The sequence below is a fragment of the Gymnodraco acuticeps genome, unplaced genomic scaffold, assembly GCF_902827175.1.
Source record: "Gymnodraco acuticeps unplaced genomic scaffold, fGymAcu1.1, whole genome shotgun sequence".
NCBI lineage: Eukaryota > Metazoa > Chordata > Actinopteri > Perciformes > Bathydraconidae > Gymnodraco > Gymnodraco acuticeps.
This window is the reverse complement of record NW_022990665.1, coordinates 84548-101747: the sequence shown is the minus strand read 5'-3', so window position 1 is coordinate 101747 and position 17200 is coordinate 84548. Positions and strand designations below refer to the sequence as shown.

The 17200-nt window shown below is 44.2% G+C and overlaps 1 protein-coding gene across 1 annotated transcript in view; it reads left to right on the top strand.

Annotated features, from left to right (window-relative positions):
• The window catches only part of swap70b (switching B cell complex subunit SWAP70b), a 40283-nt gene that overhangs the window by 9169 nt on the left and 13914 nt on the right, over positions 1–17200 (top strand). Inside the window, exons 3-7 of the mRNA XM_034229606.1 lie at positions 6651–6824; positions 10563–10790; positions 11811–11957; positions 12679–12787; positions 13455–13636. Coding sequence (XP_034085497.1) covers positions 6651–6824; positions 10563–10790; positions 11811–11957; positions 12679–12787; positions 13455–13636 — 840 coding nt within the window. The remainder of the gene's footprint in view (positions 1–6650; positions 6825–10562; positions 10791–11810; positions 11958–12678; positions 12788–13454; positions 13637–17200) is intronic.

The following is a 17200-nucleotide window of genomic DNA, read 5'->3' as shown; positions in this document are numbered from 1 at the left end:
CTGACACAAGTGATGCTCTGTGACCCTGAAGTACCAACGATCACAACGACCAGCTGCACCCAAACATCACACATTTGGTGCTTGGTTGAATCCTTTACAAGTATTTAAGGACTATCTGTTTCTATCAGAACACTTCACTTTTTAAGAAATGTTAGGGTTTCTAAAGGGTCTTCTTTACAAAACAACAAACACCCATTCACCAGATAATAATTAGCGACCTCTGTCTAAGACTAATTCTGTAAAGTCTTTAAAACAACATCTTGCCATTTGTAAATCAAGGCTTAGTGTTACGGTGTGTGAAGCAGGCAGGACCCAAATGCAGATTAAAGTGAAAATTCCTTTATTTCAAGGCTAGGTGATAAACAAAGACAAAACAGAACACTCACCGACGAACTAGTCATGACACAAGACGAACCGACACTGAACACAGGAAGAGACAAGACTAAATACAGGGAGGGGTAATCACAAGACGAGACACAGCCGGGCAGGGTAGGAGAAACACAAGGGCCACAGGTGAAAACAATCAGACAACTAGACACACCAGGGAAACTAACGACGGGAGGAAAAACACAGGGAAAAGGACCAGACAATAACCAAGAGGAAAACATGACAGGGAGAACAGCAAAACACCCAAACCAAGACATAGAAAACGTGACATAACACAATAATCGTAACAGAACCCCCCCCCCCTCAAGGGACGGATTCCAGACGTCCCTAAAACAGTCCCATAACGTCCAAAAAAAACAAAAACAATGTCCAGCAGGGTGGGTGGAGGGGGACCGGAGGACGGGTTTGGGCTGACAACCCAGGAGCACGGCGGAGGATCCGGAAGGAATCTCGGGCGGATGGCCCGGGGGCAAGGCAGAAGCCGAGAAGGGGGACTCGGGCGGATGGCCCAGGGGCAAGACAGAGTCCAAGGTGGGGGTTATGGAGGGGCGAAGGCCACCGCGGGCGAACTCAGGGGGCCGAGCATGAGGGCGAGGACCGCGGCCGGGAAAGTCAGGGGGCCGGGCTTGAGGGCGAAGGCCGTGGCTCTCAGGGGGCCTGGATCGAGGGTGAAGACTAGACAGCTCCGGAGGCCGGGCAGGAAGGCCAGGACACGGGATTGGCAGGACCCCCGGCAGGAGGGCAGTCGGCAGGACCTCCAACGGGACAGGACATAGGGCCGGCAGGACCCCCAGCGGAACCTCCATCGGCGCAGGACGTAGGGTTGGCAGGACCCCCGGCAAGAGAGTAGTCGGCGGGACCCCCAACGGGACAGGACAAAGGGTTGGCAGGACCCCCGGCAGGAGAGTAGACGGCGGGACCTCCAACGGGACAGACATACGATTGGTAGGACCCCCGGCAGAGGAGTAGTCGACGGGGCCTCCAACGGGACAGGACATTGGGTAGGGACTTGAGACGTGACTCGGGAAGGGACTCGGGAAGGGACTCGAGAGGAGACTCGAGAGGGGAACCAAGGGGGAACTCGAGAGGAGGGACTAGAGGAGGGACTCGAGGAGGGACTAGAGGAGGGACTAGAGGAGGGACTAGAGGAGGGAATTCGAGAGGGGACTGGAGAGGGAACTGGAGAGGGGACTATGGCAGCTGGGGCCAGAGCTGGGTCTGGAACCATGGCTGCGGGGGCCGGAATTGAAGCCAGCATCATGGCTGTATGGTCCGGTTCTGGAGCCGGAAACATGGCTGTAAGGTCCGGTTCTGGAGCCGGAAACATGGCAAGGTCCGGTTCTGGAGCCGGAAACATGGCTGAATGGGCCAGCTCTGGAGCCGGAATTGAAGCCAGAATCATGGCTGTAAGGTCCGGTTCTGAAGCCGGAAACATGGCTGTAAGGTCCGGTTCTGGAGCCGGAAACGTGGCTATAAGGTCCGGTTCTGGAGCCGGATCCATGGCTGCTGGGGCCAGAACTGGGTCTGGAACCATGGCTGTGTGGGCCGGTTCTGTAGCCGGAACCATGGCTGCTCGGGCTGCTAGCCTGGCCTTGCGACGACTCCTCTAAGCAGCCGCCTGAATACTCCGTGGACCTCCATAAGCCAGACGAGTTCCGGAATACAACTCCTGGACAGGAGCAGGAACTGGGGCAGAAGCACGGGTTGACTTCAGGCGGAACCCACCAAGGCGTATGGTGCCAGGTTGGGAATTGGGAGACATGGAGTTAGCATGCCTGGGGCTAGCAGGCCGGGAATCATATGTTTCAAGGAAGTCCAAAATCCAGTCAGGTAAGAACTCCACAAAACATAGTTTCTCTGCTGCCAACCGGTGCGCCTCTACCAGAGCGGCCCTCTTCTGCCGAACACTGGACGCTCCCTTCCACCAATCGAAGCAGCAAGCCAGATAGAAGGTAAAATGCTGTAATTCTACCTCCCATGGATCATCTGCTGGGTCCATTTGTTAGGTCGGTTCGTAATGTTACGGTGTGTGAAGCAGGCAGGACCCAAATGCAGATTAAAGTGAAAATTCCTTTATTTCAAGGCTAGGTGATAAACAAAGACAAAACAGAACACTCACCGACGAACTAGTCATGACACAAGACGAACCGACACTGAACACAGGAAGAGACAAGACTAAATACAGGGAGGGGTAATCACAAGACGAGACACAGCCGGGCAGGGGAGGAGAAACACAAGGGCCACAGGTGAAAACAATCAGACAACTAGACACACCAGGGAAACTAACGACGGGAGGAAAAACACAGGGAAAAGGACCAGACAATAACCAAGAAGAAAACATGACAGGGAGAACAGCAAAACACCCAAACCAAGACATAGAAAACGTGACATAACACAATAATCGTAACACTTAGTGATCAGTTTAAACGATGATGGTCGTCTTAATGATAATGTGGGGGCTTTCATTTGTGATGCTGGTGAAGTCTATTGTGTTTTACTTGGAGATGTTTCTAGTTTCTATCACCTCAACAAAAACTGGACATTATAATCTTTTTTAACGTACCATTTTTTTGCAAGAAAGTTATATTGGCATTAGATTGAGTTGATTGCACCTAATAAACTGGCAGCTGAGTGTGGATGTATTCAGTCATGCAGTGACATTTAAGAGTAAAGCGTAGTGACTATAAATAGAGGATGATAGATTGTGATGCAAGGAAGAACATATCATAGATAAGTGACTCAGCACATGGACAAAGATAACCTCTTATCTGCTGGATATGAGTAGAGTTAGGAGAGACAAATAGTGTCATGTATCTACAAAATGCTCAGAAGCCAAGCTATCGTTGAAGACACCTGCAGATGTTTGTGTGCGTAAAAACATTTACTCATTTCCTCTTTGTGTAATGACTTTCCTTTGATATCGTGAAGGAGCACCCGTCCCTTCCACTGCTGCTGCATTTAGTCTGCAACAAGCCTTTTGAATAAATAGCTGAGCATCCTGTTCAACTGGTAATAAACTATTTTAATGGTCTAATTCGGTGTGAGGAGATGCTGCGGCAGGGATTCTGAATCCTAATGAACATGTGCAGCGCGACAAGGCTCTCATTGTTGATATGAGAGAGAGAGAGAGAGAGAGAGAGGAGAGAGAGGAGAGAGAGAGAGAGAGAGAGAGAGAGAGAGAGAGAGAGAGAGAGAGAGAGAGAGAGAGAGAGAGAGACACAGACACAGACAGACAGACAGACACAGACAGACACAGACAGACAGACAGACACAGACAGACAGACAGACACAGACAGACACAGACACACACACACAGACACAGACAGACACAGACAGACAGACAGACACAGACACACACACAGACAGACAGACAGACAGACAGACAGACAGAAAACCACCTGAACAGAGCTTCCTCATCCTCACAGGAGAAACACTGATGCTGCTGAAGAATAAGATACACTTTTTAATCTTTGGGCATCGTATAGCAACACAAAACTGCTTCTATGCATCAGACACACTCCAAAAAGGTATTGCACAATCGGCCAACATCCGACGATGACTATTTTGTTTTTCTTGTTATCTCATGTCAGACCTGTTGACAGGATTCACATCCGCGTGCCGAGCTTTATTAAAGGGAAACCCCACCCAAAATCTATTTTTAGTGTCTAACACTATCTGTATGTCCAGAGGAGAGTAACACTTCCCATTTTCAAATACAATTCTAGACTGACCATTTTTTCGTCAGCATAAAAGTGTAAAAACATCTTTATAAAATTCTTAAATCACTTTCGGGTTATAATAACTTCTTAACTTGTCAAGTCCTAGTCTTCAAAAGAAACAAACCAGGTTTATCAGATATCCTGAATGTCTCAATAATATTTCTATAAAGCTGACATGGAGTATTTCACAAGTGTAGAGTTTTGAGTATAGGACATTATGCAAATGACCTGCCTGCTTATACAATTTGTATTTATTTCTCAGGTTCAAGACTCGCACAGTACGCATTTCCTTTTCAGTTTATTAGCTACAAATGCTCGTATCAATCCTATTTGCATAACGGTTATTGTTCATGTTTTTGTAAAAACTGTTTCAGATGTTGATTCAGATGTAGGATTATTTTCTCATGTACATTTGAGCACCATAACACGGCTCCTGACTTTAATGTTGGGTTAGTGAAGTATTAATAAGTGAAGTACAAACTGTTTACTGCTATCTTTTGAGTCAACAGTGATTCCTGGGAGTACATTCACTTCCAGCGCAGGTTGCCACTCTCTCTCCTAAATGAACATCAGATCCTGAGCTGCTTTAGAAACGTTTCTCTGACTGCAGTTCATTCACTTCAGCTTCACGCCTTTATTCTCACAGCACAGAAATAAATTAACAACTGTGAGATTTATTATATTTGTTTCCAAGACTTGTGCACCACACTAAGGTGCTGTTTACACGGGAACAAAACGAGTTGTATCCGCTACTTTTCTCTTTCGTATAGCCCGTTCGTTCACACGAGGCCGCAACGGAACCGCGGAAACGGACCCCGCAAACGATAACGGGTCCCAAGGTGGATAGATCTGCGGACGGAACGCTCTGGGGGCCAAACGGCTCAATGTGTACGTCCTATACGATCATTTCCTGATAACGATGAAGCCATAGCCCCACCTCTCCCCACCTCTACTGCTCACTGCTGTAGCATGGTCAGTAGCACTAGCAGTAGCTACTGACCATGCTACAGCAGTGAGCTAGTGCTACTGCTACAGATGTTAGTGCAAAATCTACAGCTCCTCTACCACAACCATCAGCAACAAGTGGACATGGAGAACTACATGAACTACATGTTGCTAAATCCACCGCGGAGAATAAACAGAAGGGCAACCATGGCAACCATGCTCGGGGTCTTCTTCGCTGCTTTTGGTGTATTTTGTGGCGGAAGTACAGCGCCACTTACAGGCCCGGCATATGTACTACAGCGTCTCCAGCGGGTTGAGCGGTCTCGTGTGAAGGGAAGGGACACGTTTATTGAGCCGTATCGGAAGACTTTTTTGATATCGAATTAGGTTCGTTTGCGTTCCCGTGTAAATGGGGTCTGATAAACAACAGTGTGTGGGAATCCCCTCTTCTCCTACGTGTTATTTGATTAAATATTGCATCATAATGTGTCCATGCATGAGCGAAGGAGAACATGTCGAGTTATGAAACCTGGTTCTTCATGCTGTGTTGCTCTAACCACGATAACTTTGTTTATTCTAAACTTAGACACTTAAAGTTTTGCTCCTTGAGTTCAGTTCAGGTTCTCTCTGTTCAGATCGCTGAGTGTTGGGAGTTTTTTTGTGTTTTTGTTTTTCTGGTGGCTTGTTGGTTGCCAGCAGGACGAGATGTGCTCCTCCGGCCAGCGTCTCCATGGAAACGCTCCTGTTCAGCGGCTCGAGGAAAACATTTCTCCTCCAAATCACAGTGTTTCCATTTCATGAGACTTCTTTGTATTTAATCTGGAATTTGATGTTTTTTCTTTGCACAGTTGTTCAGCAATGCACAGATTCATGCCATCTTTCTATAGAAGAAAATACTCAGTTTTATTGATTTATTAATATGGACAAAGGGCTAATTCAACATTCGAGGGGGGCCTTAAAGGCCCGCACACACCAATCTGACAACAAAGAACTGACACAGACGGACCCGACTGTTGCGTCGCCTCGCGTCTCTGCGTCTTGGCCATGTGTCGCACTGGAACACACCGCAAAGACTTCAGCCGACGGCCAAGAAGCAAGTACGAACTGCGCATGCGTGAGTGGCAATAACTCTCCTTACCAGCAGGCGGCGGTAGTGTGTACTCGTCATTCAAAAGAGGCAACAACCGGAAGACAGAGAAGAAGAACAGATATGACAGCGTGATATAAACAAACAACAAATAGCGTGTGCGTTCCATTTTCACTCTACAGCGAGAAGCTCACGGGGCTTTCCCGAACCTGTGTCGAGAGCTGGAGTTCAATGAAATCTCAGATTTGCCTTCTTAATAGTTTGTTTGGGTCCCTCACTTCCGTTTCGTTTCTCATGCACTGATTCGCTAAGCTGAACAGCCAATCAGAGTGATTTATTTGGCCGTATCCGTACCTTAAGATAAACCTGACTGGTTGTATAACAATGATAAACGATAACAAACATTTCTCTAATCTTTGCTTTGTTAACTTATCGCAGTACTGAATACTCCTGAACTGCTTCATGGTAAAAAAAATCGTCCTCACCAGAGTTGTGTTTCTTCTCCTCCTCAGGCGACGGGGAGCTTCGACCGCCAGGACTTCAATAGGATGTGCTGGCTGCTTTGCTCGAGGAAGAACCTGGATCGGAGTCAGCTGCTCATCTCCAACGACGACGCCTTCAAGGTCTGGTGCATCTTCAACTTCCTGTCGGAGGACCGATACCCGCTGATCATCGTCACTGAGGAGGTGAGCGTTAACGGTGCTTTGATATAGTTGAGACAAACCAGCATTAGTTTACTTTGTATTGGAGGAAAGTATATTCACTCATTAGAGAGACTTGTACTTAAAGGGGACCTATCATGCAAAATGCACTTTTTGATGTCTTTTATACATAAAGATGTGTCCCCGGTGTGTCGGGGAACTCACATAGTGTCAGAAAATAAAACTCTCTCTCTTTTCCTCCGTACCCAAATCTCTAAAAACGGGGCTACAACGGAGCTGATCCAGATTTGCGTCCGATATGACGTAATATCTTAAATGTGGACCCACGGCTCTATCAGAAACGTTGCTATCAGAAACAATGCCCGACTGTTTTGGACGTAATATGTTCGGTGCATGTTTACATTAGCATCGCTAACACTCAGAGCTAACCTGTACTGGAGAGCATGTGTGTGAAGAAGCAGGAAGTAAAAAGGAACTCACCTTGTGGTATAACTGGCAAGAGAGAAAGCCTTTGAGCTCCAAACTGTTTCAGAGAGAATCCTTGATAATCCATGATATGCGTTTCATCACGGCAGCATTTAGTTTAGACAGTAGCTGCCGGGTCCCGCATGAGCTCAGACCCTCCTTTTATATTTTTAGCCATTTTTATACCCAAAATCAGCACGTTTGAAACAGAAAGTGAAATGGAGGGATATGAGGCATGGCTAGAATGATCTGTTTGGTATTTTGAGCAAAACACTTCATAGACATATTTTTTATATATTTAATTTTTTATATATCTGAGACCTATGCTATTGCCTAAAAATAGCATGATAGGTAACCTTTAACTTCTTCTCCACAACATCTAAGAGGGAAATCTCCACTTCCACAAATTAAGAGTTGTGCATAAGACATATGAAGAGCTTATCAAATATTGATGTTTTGTTGTACATTAGATCACCAAACAGCAAACTCATTTGAGAATAGTTTTTTGCATATAACACAATTATATGGTTCCAGCTGAACAATGTTTGCTGCTCTATCTTTTAAATATCATCGCAGCATATCCAGCAGTTTACAAACCTGATTCACACATTAACATCCCGATAGCAATGAATACATTAAATGCTTTGACAATACAAAAATATCATCTGTGGAAGCCGTAGTACTGTAAAAAGCACGACCAATCATCTGAGCCGGCCCGGCTAAAGTAACAGGATGGCCTACCTGCCTGTCAGCCTTCCATCTGTGCACAAACTTATCTCGTGGCCTCATTGGTCATGTGCGCGTTCGTGTGTGTTGGAGGAGGGGCTCTGTAAGGAAGTCTGAAGGAAGGGGCAGATTTTTTTCGGCTGCGTAGTTTCAAATTCTAGCGCACTCGAGCTGGTTTCTCCATTCTTACCTACCCTACCTTTAAGAGTTATAAAATATCAATATTGCAAAACATATGGTGAGGCAGTGCAGATCCAAAAACTTGAAGTTTAGCAGTACTTTAATACGTATTAGACTGTAGCCGGTTAATAATTAAAAATATTTGATATATTGGTGCACAAATCTGAATCTGACTGAAGCATTACATTATACACTATTTCACTTAAATTGTGGAATATAAAATATTTTCTGTGAATGCCCAACATCTCAATGCATTCATGTTAAATAAAAGCTCTGTAGAAATAAAACAACTGGCTATAGATAAGCCAGTCCTTTATTAGTATATAAGTGCTTTGTTAATAATTCTATCGCTCGAAGTGGAGTCGAAAGAGATGAGTTTTCAGTCTGCGCCGGAAGGTGTGTAAGCTATCTGCTGTCCTGATGTCAATGGGGAGCTCATTCCACCATCTTGGAGCCAGGATAGCAAACCCACGTGTTTTTGCTGATGGGAACTTGGGTCCCCCTCGCAGCGAGGGTGCAGCGAGTCGTTTGGCTTCAAACCTTGTTATTTTTATGCTATTGAAGTTAAAGCCTCCCAGTTTGTCAGAGCCAGAAAGCTGATCCACTATCAAATTGTAAACCAACCATACTCGAACAGGAGTCCCCCATTTTGAATATGCTCTGCACTAACAGTCTAATAAATCTCTACCAAAACAGTTGGTCATTCTTCAAAAACGAGGAAGTTATTAACGGAAATGTTTTTAAGTACAATTAAATTGACTTCCCTGTGCCCTCACAACACGTTGGAATGAGATGTTGTTCAATTCAAGACCACTGATTTTAGCTGTAGTGCTGAACATGTGGTGTTTCAGTGCTACTCATAGCGTCTGTTGCTCAAGAGCAGAAAAGGAAGTTTCCAGCTTCCTGTTCTTGTACTAATGCTGGAGGATTTATTGTTGGGTATAACAAACACTGGGGCTGAATCACAGGAAGAAATGTAGATGTATGTGCTGCAGTGAGCCCATGCAGAGACGACTAGAAGGAAAAATACAAGACAGGAACAGTTACTTTCAATTTAAAGGAAGAGCTTAAACAAATAAAGAATATAGGATCTCAATGTTTGTGTGTAGCTGTGCTCTTGTGTTGAAACCATGCATGTGTGACCTTGCACAGATTGAGTACTTCTTGCATGTTTTTTTTAGGGCTGTCAGTCGATTAAAATAGTTAATCGCACATTTTTCATCTGTTCTAAATGTACCTTAAAGGAATACAAGTTTGTAATACTCTTATCAACATATGAGTGGACAATATGCTTTATGCAAATGTTTGTTTATTATCATTGGAACAATGACAAATATTCTCCTGAATATTTTCAACATAACAACCTGGAACCTCTCTCTCTTACACTCTCTCCCAACCTACTTCTTTGCACTGAGCCCGTTGCTCAAACAGACAAGCCTGTTTACAGTTGTCGGCGAAATTCGAATGATCTAACGCAGCCCCTCGTCCTCCACAATGTTAAGCTGTAGCCACCCATTTAGCTATCGCTGTTGAAAGCTTGCTGCTCGTAGAAGTGTCCAGGCGTCTCCCCGGCAAACGTTCAAGCTTGGTCTGCCGCAAGCAAGCGGCAGGAGCCGGGCTGTCGGCATCAGCTGTGTGCTTGGCTCATTTGTACGGCTCTGAGAATCTGCCTTGGTACAAAGTAGCAGTGAAAACATGGTACGGATTGATTGATTTGGGCATTCTCTCAATAAGCAAGTGGAATGGATTTGATAATGAAGCACTGACACAGCGCTCTACAAAGAGTGGCGAGTGGATAGACCGATTCACGGACTTTCCACATGGTAAAAGTGGGGGGGTCTAAACTAATCATTTTAAAAGGTGGGGGGGGACTTGTCCCACCCTCATATAATGGCTGCGACGCCCGTGATTAATACTAAGACCAATGGGCACAGTCAGCAAAGAAGGAAAAACGATATAGGCCTACTGACCGTGCATTTCAATATTGAGGTTACTCGTCTTCTCTGCTTCTGTATTTTTGGTGTTAAAATCCTTATCTGTGTTTTTTCCGCTGCAGCCTTTACAAGATATATACTAAAACAAGAAGTGTCTCGTTCTCATCAAATCCTCACAATATCAGCTTTGTAATCAGTGTTTCCGATAAGAAGAAGAAGCAAATCTCTCTCAGAGGGGCGTGGGGAGTGGCTCCTTATTTTCATCTAGAGTAACATACAGAGAATCAGCACTTTGGAAACAGGGCTGAAACAGAGGGGATTATGGGTAATGCTGCAAAGATCTGTTTGGAGCCAAACACTTCTGAGACATGTTTTGTATATATCTGAGACCTATAATATATTGATGAAAAACAGTATAATAGGGGACCTTTAAACCCTGCTTGTGTGTCCTCCACAGATCGAGTACTTCCTGCGTAAGCTGACGGAGGCGATGGGCGGCAGCTGGGTGGAGGAGCGCTTCGAGGACTACAAGGTGCAGCTGAGCGTGAGGCAGCAGAGTCTGAACGCCTGGGAGCTCATCCTGCTGGTGGGCTCCGGGCAGTTCATCAAGGGCATGGACCGCCAGACGCTCTCCATGGGCATCGCCGAGGTCTACCAGGAGCTCATCATGGACGTGCTCAAACAGGTGAGCTGCACGGAACAATAAAACAAGTCTGTTATTAATCATTAGCTTAGATCCATCCCCTTTATTACTACACAGCAGGTAATGAAGGAGATGTCACCAAAAATAAACGTTTAGAAAATTAGTTAAGAGATGGAGTGGAGACCTTTGGAATAATGTGTCAAAACAATAATGCTCAGAATAAACATGGACATTGATTGCAGACAGTATGAATCAGAACTAAAGCCCTTTTCAGGACGCATTCACACCTAATAGTCACCAGACCACAGTTTATTACATTGTTTCATTTTTCAGAAGGTTCGGTTTGCGTTAAAACACAAGTCATGCGCATGGAAATGCTGTTCAACCATTGGTCAGACATTAAGGGGGTACAAACGCAAATCCCGGCAATTTCTACCGGAGCCTCCGCCATGGAGCATCGGCAGGTTATTTTTCATGCTGCTGTTAATCTGGAGAGCATATCAACAGCAACGGCACATATGATTATATAATCAGACAACGTGCGATACAGAACATTAGAACACATATAATGAGAGACGTTTTGCAGTGAGGAGGGGGTTTCACCGACGACAGGTGGCTCTGACTTTTATGTATAGTTTTTTGTTTGATAGTTGTTTTTACTTTATACGACACTGTTCAACACTTCATGCTGCTTCACTCTTTCGCTAACGATTTTGAAGACACCCGCGTTCTTGTGACACGTAAATACTACGCTTCCTATGTTTTGGTGCGGACTGCGTTCAAACCAGCGATGAACCGCTCCAGAGTTCACTAGACTATAAAAGGCTGGTGTGAATGCGCCCTAAATATAAGCCCATAAAATAAGGAAGTGAAGGTTTGTGGTCGTAGCAGGTCTGTTTATTTCCCGTTGGCACTGAGGTCATGTTGAGAGTTAAAGGACGGCATTAAAGCACAGAAAACCTTTATTATTGAGAAATTATTAAAATAAGGTATAGTTCAGTATCACACAGTTAATTTGTTGGTTTTAAATTACCCTGATCCATGTCCTCCTTTCTCCTGCAGGGCTACATGATGAAGAAAGGCCACAAGAGGAAGAACTGGACGGAGCGCTGGTTCATGCTGAAGCTCAACTCCATCTCTTACTTTGTCGGCGAGGACCTGGCGGAAAAAAAGGGAGACATTTTACTGGACGGATACTGCAGTGTGGAGGCAAGGACCTGCTGCTTTTTAATGACAAATGTATAGCTGTCTTGCATTAAAGTGATATCTGACACCAAATGTAGCAAAAATATTAGGAATATTACCTGTAACTAATGCCAGTAGTAGAATGTGCATTGACACAATTCATAACACAATTGTCCAACTTAAATGTGGGGTAGGTAATTCACTTCAGAAACACTTGTTATATTCCATGGAATGCTCTTAACATCCCGATAGCAATGAAAACATTAAATGCATTGACAATACATACAAATATTTCATCTGTGGAAGCCGTGGCGCTGTAAAAAGCACGACCAATCATCTGAGCCGGCTCGGCTAAAGTAACTGGATGGCCTACCTGCCTGTCAGCCTTCCATCTGGGCACAAACTTATCTGGTGCCCTCATTGGTCATGTGCGCGTTCGTGTGTGTTGGAGGAGGGGCTCTGTGAGGAAGTCTGAAGGAAGAGGCAGATTTTTTCGGCTACGTACTTTCAAATTCTAGTGCACTCGAGCTGGTTTCTCCGTTCTTACCTACCCCACCTTTAAGGGATCGATTGTCTTATATCAGTCATGCTGAGAAAATCAGTAGATCAAAGACGGAAGTCCCAATGATTAAAACATAACGCAATAGACACAGAGTTGAAAACAGAATATATGTATTTGGGTTTCCTTGTAATTGTTGCTTTTGTATTTTTGGTGGTTAAATTCTTTTTTTTTGTTTAATTGCAGCCGTTACAAGATAAAGAAGGAAAGAAGTGTCTCTTTCTCATCAAGTTGTCAAATAAAAGCTTTGAAATCAGTGCGTCGGACAAGAAGAAGAAGCAGGAGTGGATCCAGGGTGAGCGGTGAACTTCATAAGTCTCATTTTGTCCAGTTACACACTGCAAGAAGTTCCGTCTACAATCATAAAAAAAGAACATGTGACTCAAGTTTTTCATGGCACAACAACACAGTATATGACAGTATAACCTTTGAACTTTGATTTTTCTAGTTGATTGTATTTCAATCAGGAGAGACGGGTTTGATGTAAGAATACATATTTATTGCCAGGAATACACAAATGAATGTAATGGGGTTTTGTCGATTAGGCCCCGTTGTGCAGGAAGTATCATTCGGGAGGGGAGAACCGATCCGATGAAATCCCCCGGGGTCTAGACACTGGTGGTGGTGAATGGATAGTTGGGTCGGTCTGAAGGGGAGGGGTTTAGCTTGACCCTGGATTCAGAGGGACGGGAGGTGAAAAGGGGTGGAGGAGGGTTGCATCGAGTCACCTGAAATGACAGCTGTCAGAGGGGGCAGAGCAGACTTAAAAGGTTTAGCAGAGCGCTCATAGGCTCTTGGGAATAGAGCGAAGTGATTGGTTAAGCTGGGGAGTGACGCCCCCGATCACTTATTGAGAGGAGAGAGAGTATTAACATATAAATAGTAAATTAATGAGGTCTTCCTGGTTGAACTTGCGCTGAGCTTCATTAGTTAAATTCCTGTCTCTAACGTCTCCTCTTCAGCCATTCAGAACTGTGTGAGTCTGCTGCGTCAGGGCCGGCCCACGCCGCACTGCGAGGCTCGGCAGAAGCGGCGGGAGATTCGTCTGAAGCTGCAGGCGGAGCAGGAGGATCTGCAGCTCAGGATGTCCGAGCTGCAGACGGCCAACGAGGTCAAACAGCTGGAGCTGGAGAACATGAGGAAGGTGAGGAGAGAAAAATACACATTAAAGGTCACCACCTATTTTTACGCAATAGCATAGGTCTCAGATATAAATATATATATAAAAAGTGTTTTGGTCAAAATACCAAACAGATCACCCATTCTAGCCATGCCTCATATCCCTCTATTTCACTTCCTGTTTCAAAAGTGCTGATTTGGGAATAAAGCTTTAAAAGGAGGGGGCTGAGCTCATGCGGGAGATTCTACCGGCAGATGCTGTCTAAACTAAATACTGCCTAAATATCTAAATAATTTCCTGCTTCTTCACACACATGCTCTCCAGTACAGGTTAGCTCTGAGTGTTAGCGATGCTAATGTAAACACCGACCATATTACGTCCAAAACAGTCGGGCATTGTTTCTGATAGCAACGTTTCTGATTGGGCCGTGGGTCCACATTTCAGATATTACGTCATATCGGACGCAAATCTGGATCAGCTCCGTTGTTCCCTGTTTTTAGAGATTTGGGTACGGAGGAAAAGAGAGAGTTTTATTTTCTGACACTGCGTGAGTTCCCTGACACACCGGGGACACATATGTGTGACCCGCTCTATCGAAATCAGTCGGAAGTCGCAACGGCTCATTTCAAAATAAACGTGGATTTACGTAAAAAACTATTTTTTCAGGGTTCGGGTGTTTTGTTTGATTTTAAACAAACAAAGTCTTGGCTTTCAGAATATGAACCTTTTATTTCCAAACTCACACGATAAATACATTCTTTAAGCTTGTAAGGGACGAAGACAGGCACCTCTCACTCGCAATCTGCTCTTCCGCAGCGCCACCCCCCTCCCTCCGGCTGACATTATGAATGTAAGCGTAGAGTAATCATAAATAACACGGCAGGGTCCGTTACAGTTTGTTTTCATCTGATTTCAATTAAACAAAGTCTTGGCTTTCAGAATATTAAACTTTTTTCGGCAAATTCAGATGATAAATACAACTTTGAAGCTTCGGCATAATTACAAGCGGAGAACAGAGTAACTTAACGTCACAGCAGGCGTAACAACAGCCGGTGTTTCTCGTGAGGGTTTTCCCCGGGAAACAAACACAATACACACAAACGCTAAATTACACAAACACACACGTATACACACACATGTGAGCTTCCCCCAGACCAGTAATCCAAACGAAAATATCTTCCCTCCGTAGTATTTTGATCATTTGCTCCGCTAATCAATCAGATCGATCCAGAGAAGAGGAAACTTTGAAGGCCTTTTTCTCAAAATGATGACTTGGTGACAGTCATTATATAATGTGACATATTCCGCTTAATATTTGGAGTACAAAAACAATCCTGATATCATTAGAAAGCTAGGAATATCCTCTTTTCAGCAGTGTATACAACTCAAAATGTGTCTTCGGGTCAATGCGACTGATTTCGATAGAGCAGGTCACATTTATGTATAAAAGACATCAAAAAGTGCATTTTGCATGATAGGTCCCCTTTAAAGGTTCCCTCTGTGAACCTCGTCTGTTCAGGAAACCTCTGGGGAGAGATCAGTTCCTTTTGTTGTATGCTGAATCTAAAAAAGTTCAGTGAGTTTCTTTGAAAGCAGAAGCAGTTATCCATGATGACGGGGTATTGCAAACAAGGTTTCCATCAATCACATTCTATTTATAATACCATAGATTACCCATAAGTCTCAGGGAGCTTTACATGTGACGCCATCGGTCCTTAAACCCTCCCAGTGTAAAAAATGATTAGTGAAAAAGTCAAGAAACCTCTGCTCGAGCAACATAGGAGGATCCCTCTACCAGGACACACATACCTGCAATAGATGACATGTGTACAGATTAAAAAACAACACAGACAATCCAAATTACAAAAATTATAATGTGAATGTATATAAAAAGAAAACATTCCAGGAGATTGTCAAAAAAGCTTCAAAGAAATGATCTGCATATAAAGGGGCCTAGAAACCAAACTGACACCAAAGAACACGTCCCGACGGAACACGACTGTTGCGTCGCCTCGCGTCTCTGCGTCTTGGCCAACAGTTGCACTGGAACACACCGCAAAGACTTCAGCCGACGGCCAAGTAGCACGTACGCACTGCGCATGCGTGAGTGGCAATAACTCTCCTTACCAGCAGGCGGCGGTAGTGTGTATTCGTCATTCAAAAGAGGCAACAACCGGAAGACAGACTGCGTGATATATACAAACAACAAATAGCGTGTGCGTTCCATTTTCACTCTACAGCGAGAAGCTCACGGGGCTTTCCCGAACCTGTGTCGAGAGCTGGAGTTCAATGACATCTCAGATTTGCCTTCTTAATCGTTTGTTTGGGTCCCTCACTTCCGTTTCGCTTCTCATGCACTGATTCGCTAGCTGAACAGCCAATCAGAGTGATTTATTTAGCCGACGGCCTCGGAAGGTGTCGGCACGGCCGAAAAGACACGACGGGGCGGGACACACCAATCTGAGTAGGGCGACAGGACGCTCATTGACGGCCAGACATCCATCGACATCCATCGACGGCCGAAATCGGCTTGGTGTGTCAGGACCTTAAGACAGAATTCCATCCCTCTAGTTTGAGTTTCAGAGATCAGCATGCTGTGTAAACTGTGATCTACATGTAAAGCCCTATTAGGGTATTTTAGGTATAAGAAATAAATAATGGGGTAAAGGGGTCATTTCTACATTTGTATCTATAGATACCTTCAGCAAATGAAGAGAAAATAGGAAAATACCCAAAGGAGTTTAATGGAATTTGTCTGTAAATAGAGCTGGGGGAAATGTCTTAACCTGTACGTTTTTAAAAATAGGAAATAACAAAAATAAAGAAACAGAAGCTTTCAAAAGGGAAGCAGAAGAGACGTTCCCCATCAAGCATCATCCGGACCTTAAAGTGAGCTGTAAATAAATAAAATCTGAATCAGAATACCTTTATTAGTCCTACGGAGGGGACATGTGCGTAGTTACAGACAGCTTAATGTTACATATGTTAAATGTGACATGCATTAAAAAAAGAACTAAGTTATGATATAATAAAATAAAATGAAAAAGTTACATAATTTACAAAATACACACCTTGTAACAGTTCTTAGGATTGAGCAGCCAGGTATATATTACACAGTTATTAACGGCATTCATATATTGCACATATATACACATAAATGTTCACATTCATAATTCGGAGGCAAAAAGGAATGTTCTATTGATTTTTGTCAGGAGTACAACAACAAAATGAACCTTGATCCTTCATGGGATGTCAGTCGTGGGGGATTCTGATCTTTTTGTTAATTAAAAGTAGAATTAACAAAACTCAAACAGGTTGAATCCTCCATTCAAATTCTTAGCAAAAGTAGTATCAAAACATAGTATAGTGTCCTAGTGTCTGGAGCGGTCAGTATATTCGGCGCCTGGGGAGCAGTGTCGGGTCGGAGCCCATGTTAATTACTTTGTGTACTGCTGGGAGGCTTCCAGTTATTAAACACACACTAATTTATTTGTTGAATATATTTTGTATAAATAATCTGCAAAGTAATTAAAGCATTAAATGAAATACCATGGAGTCAGAAGTACAGAAGTGTACTGTATGTATGTA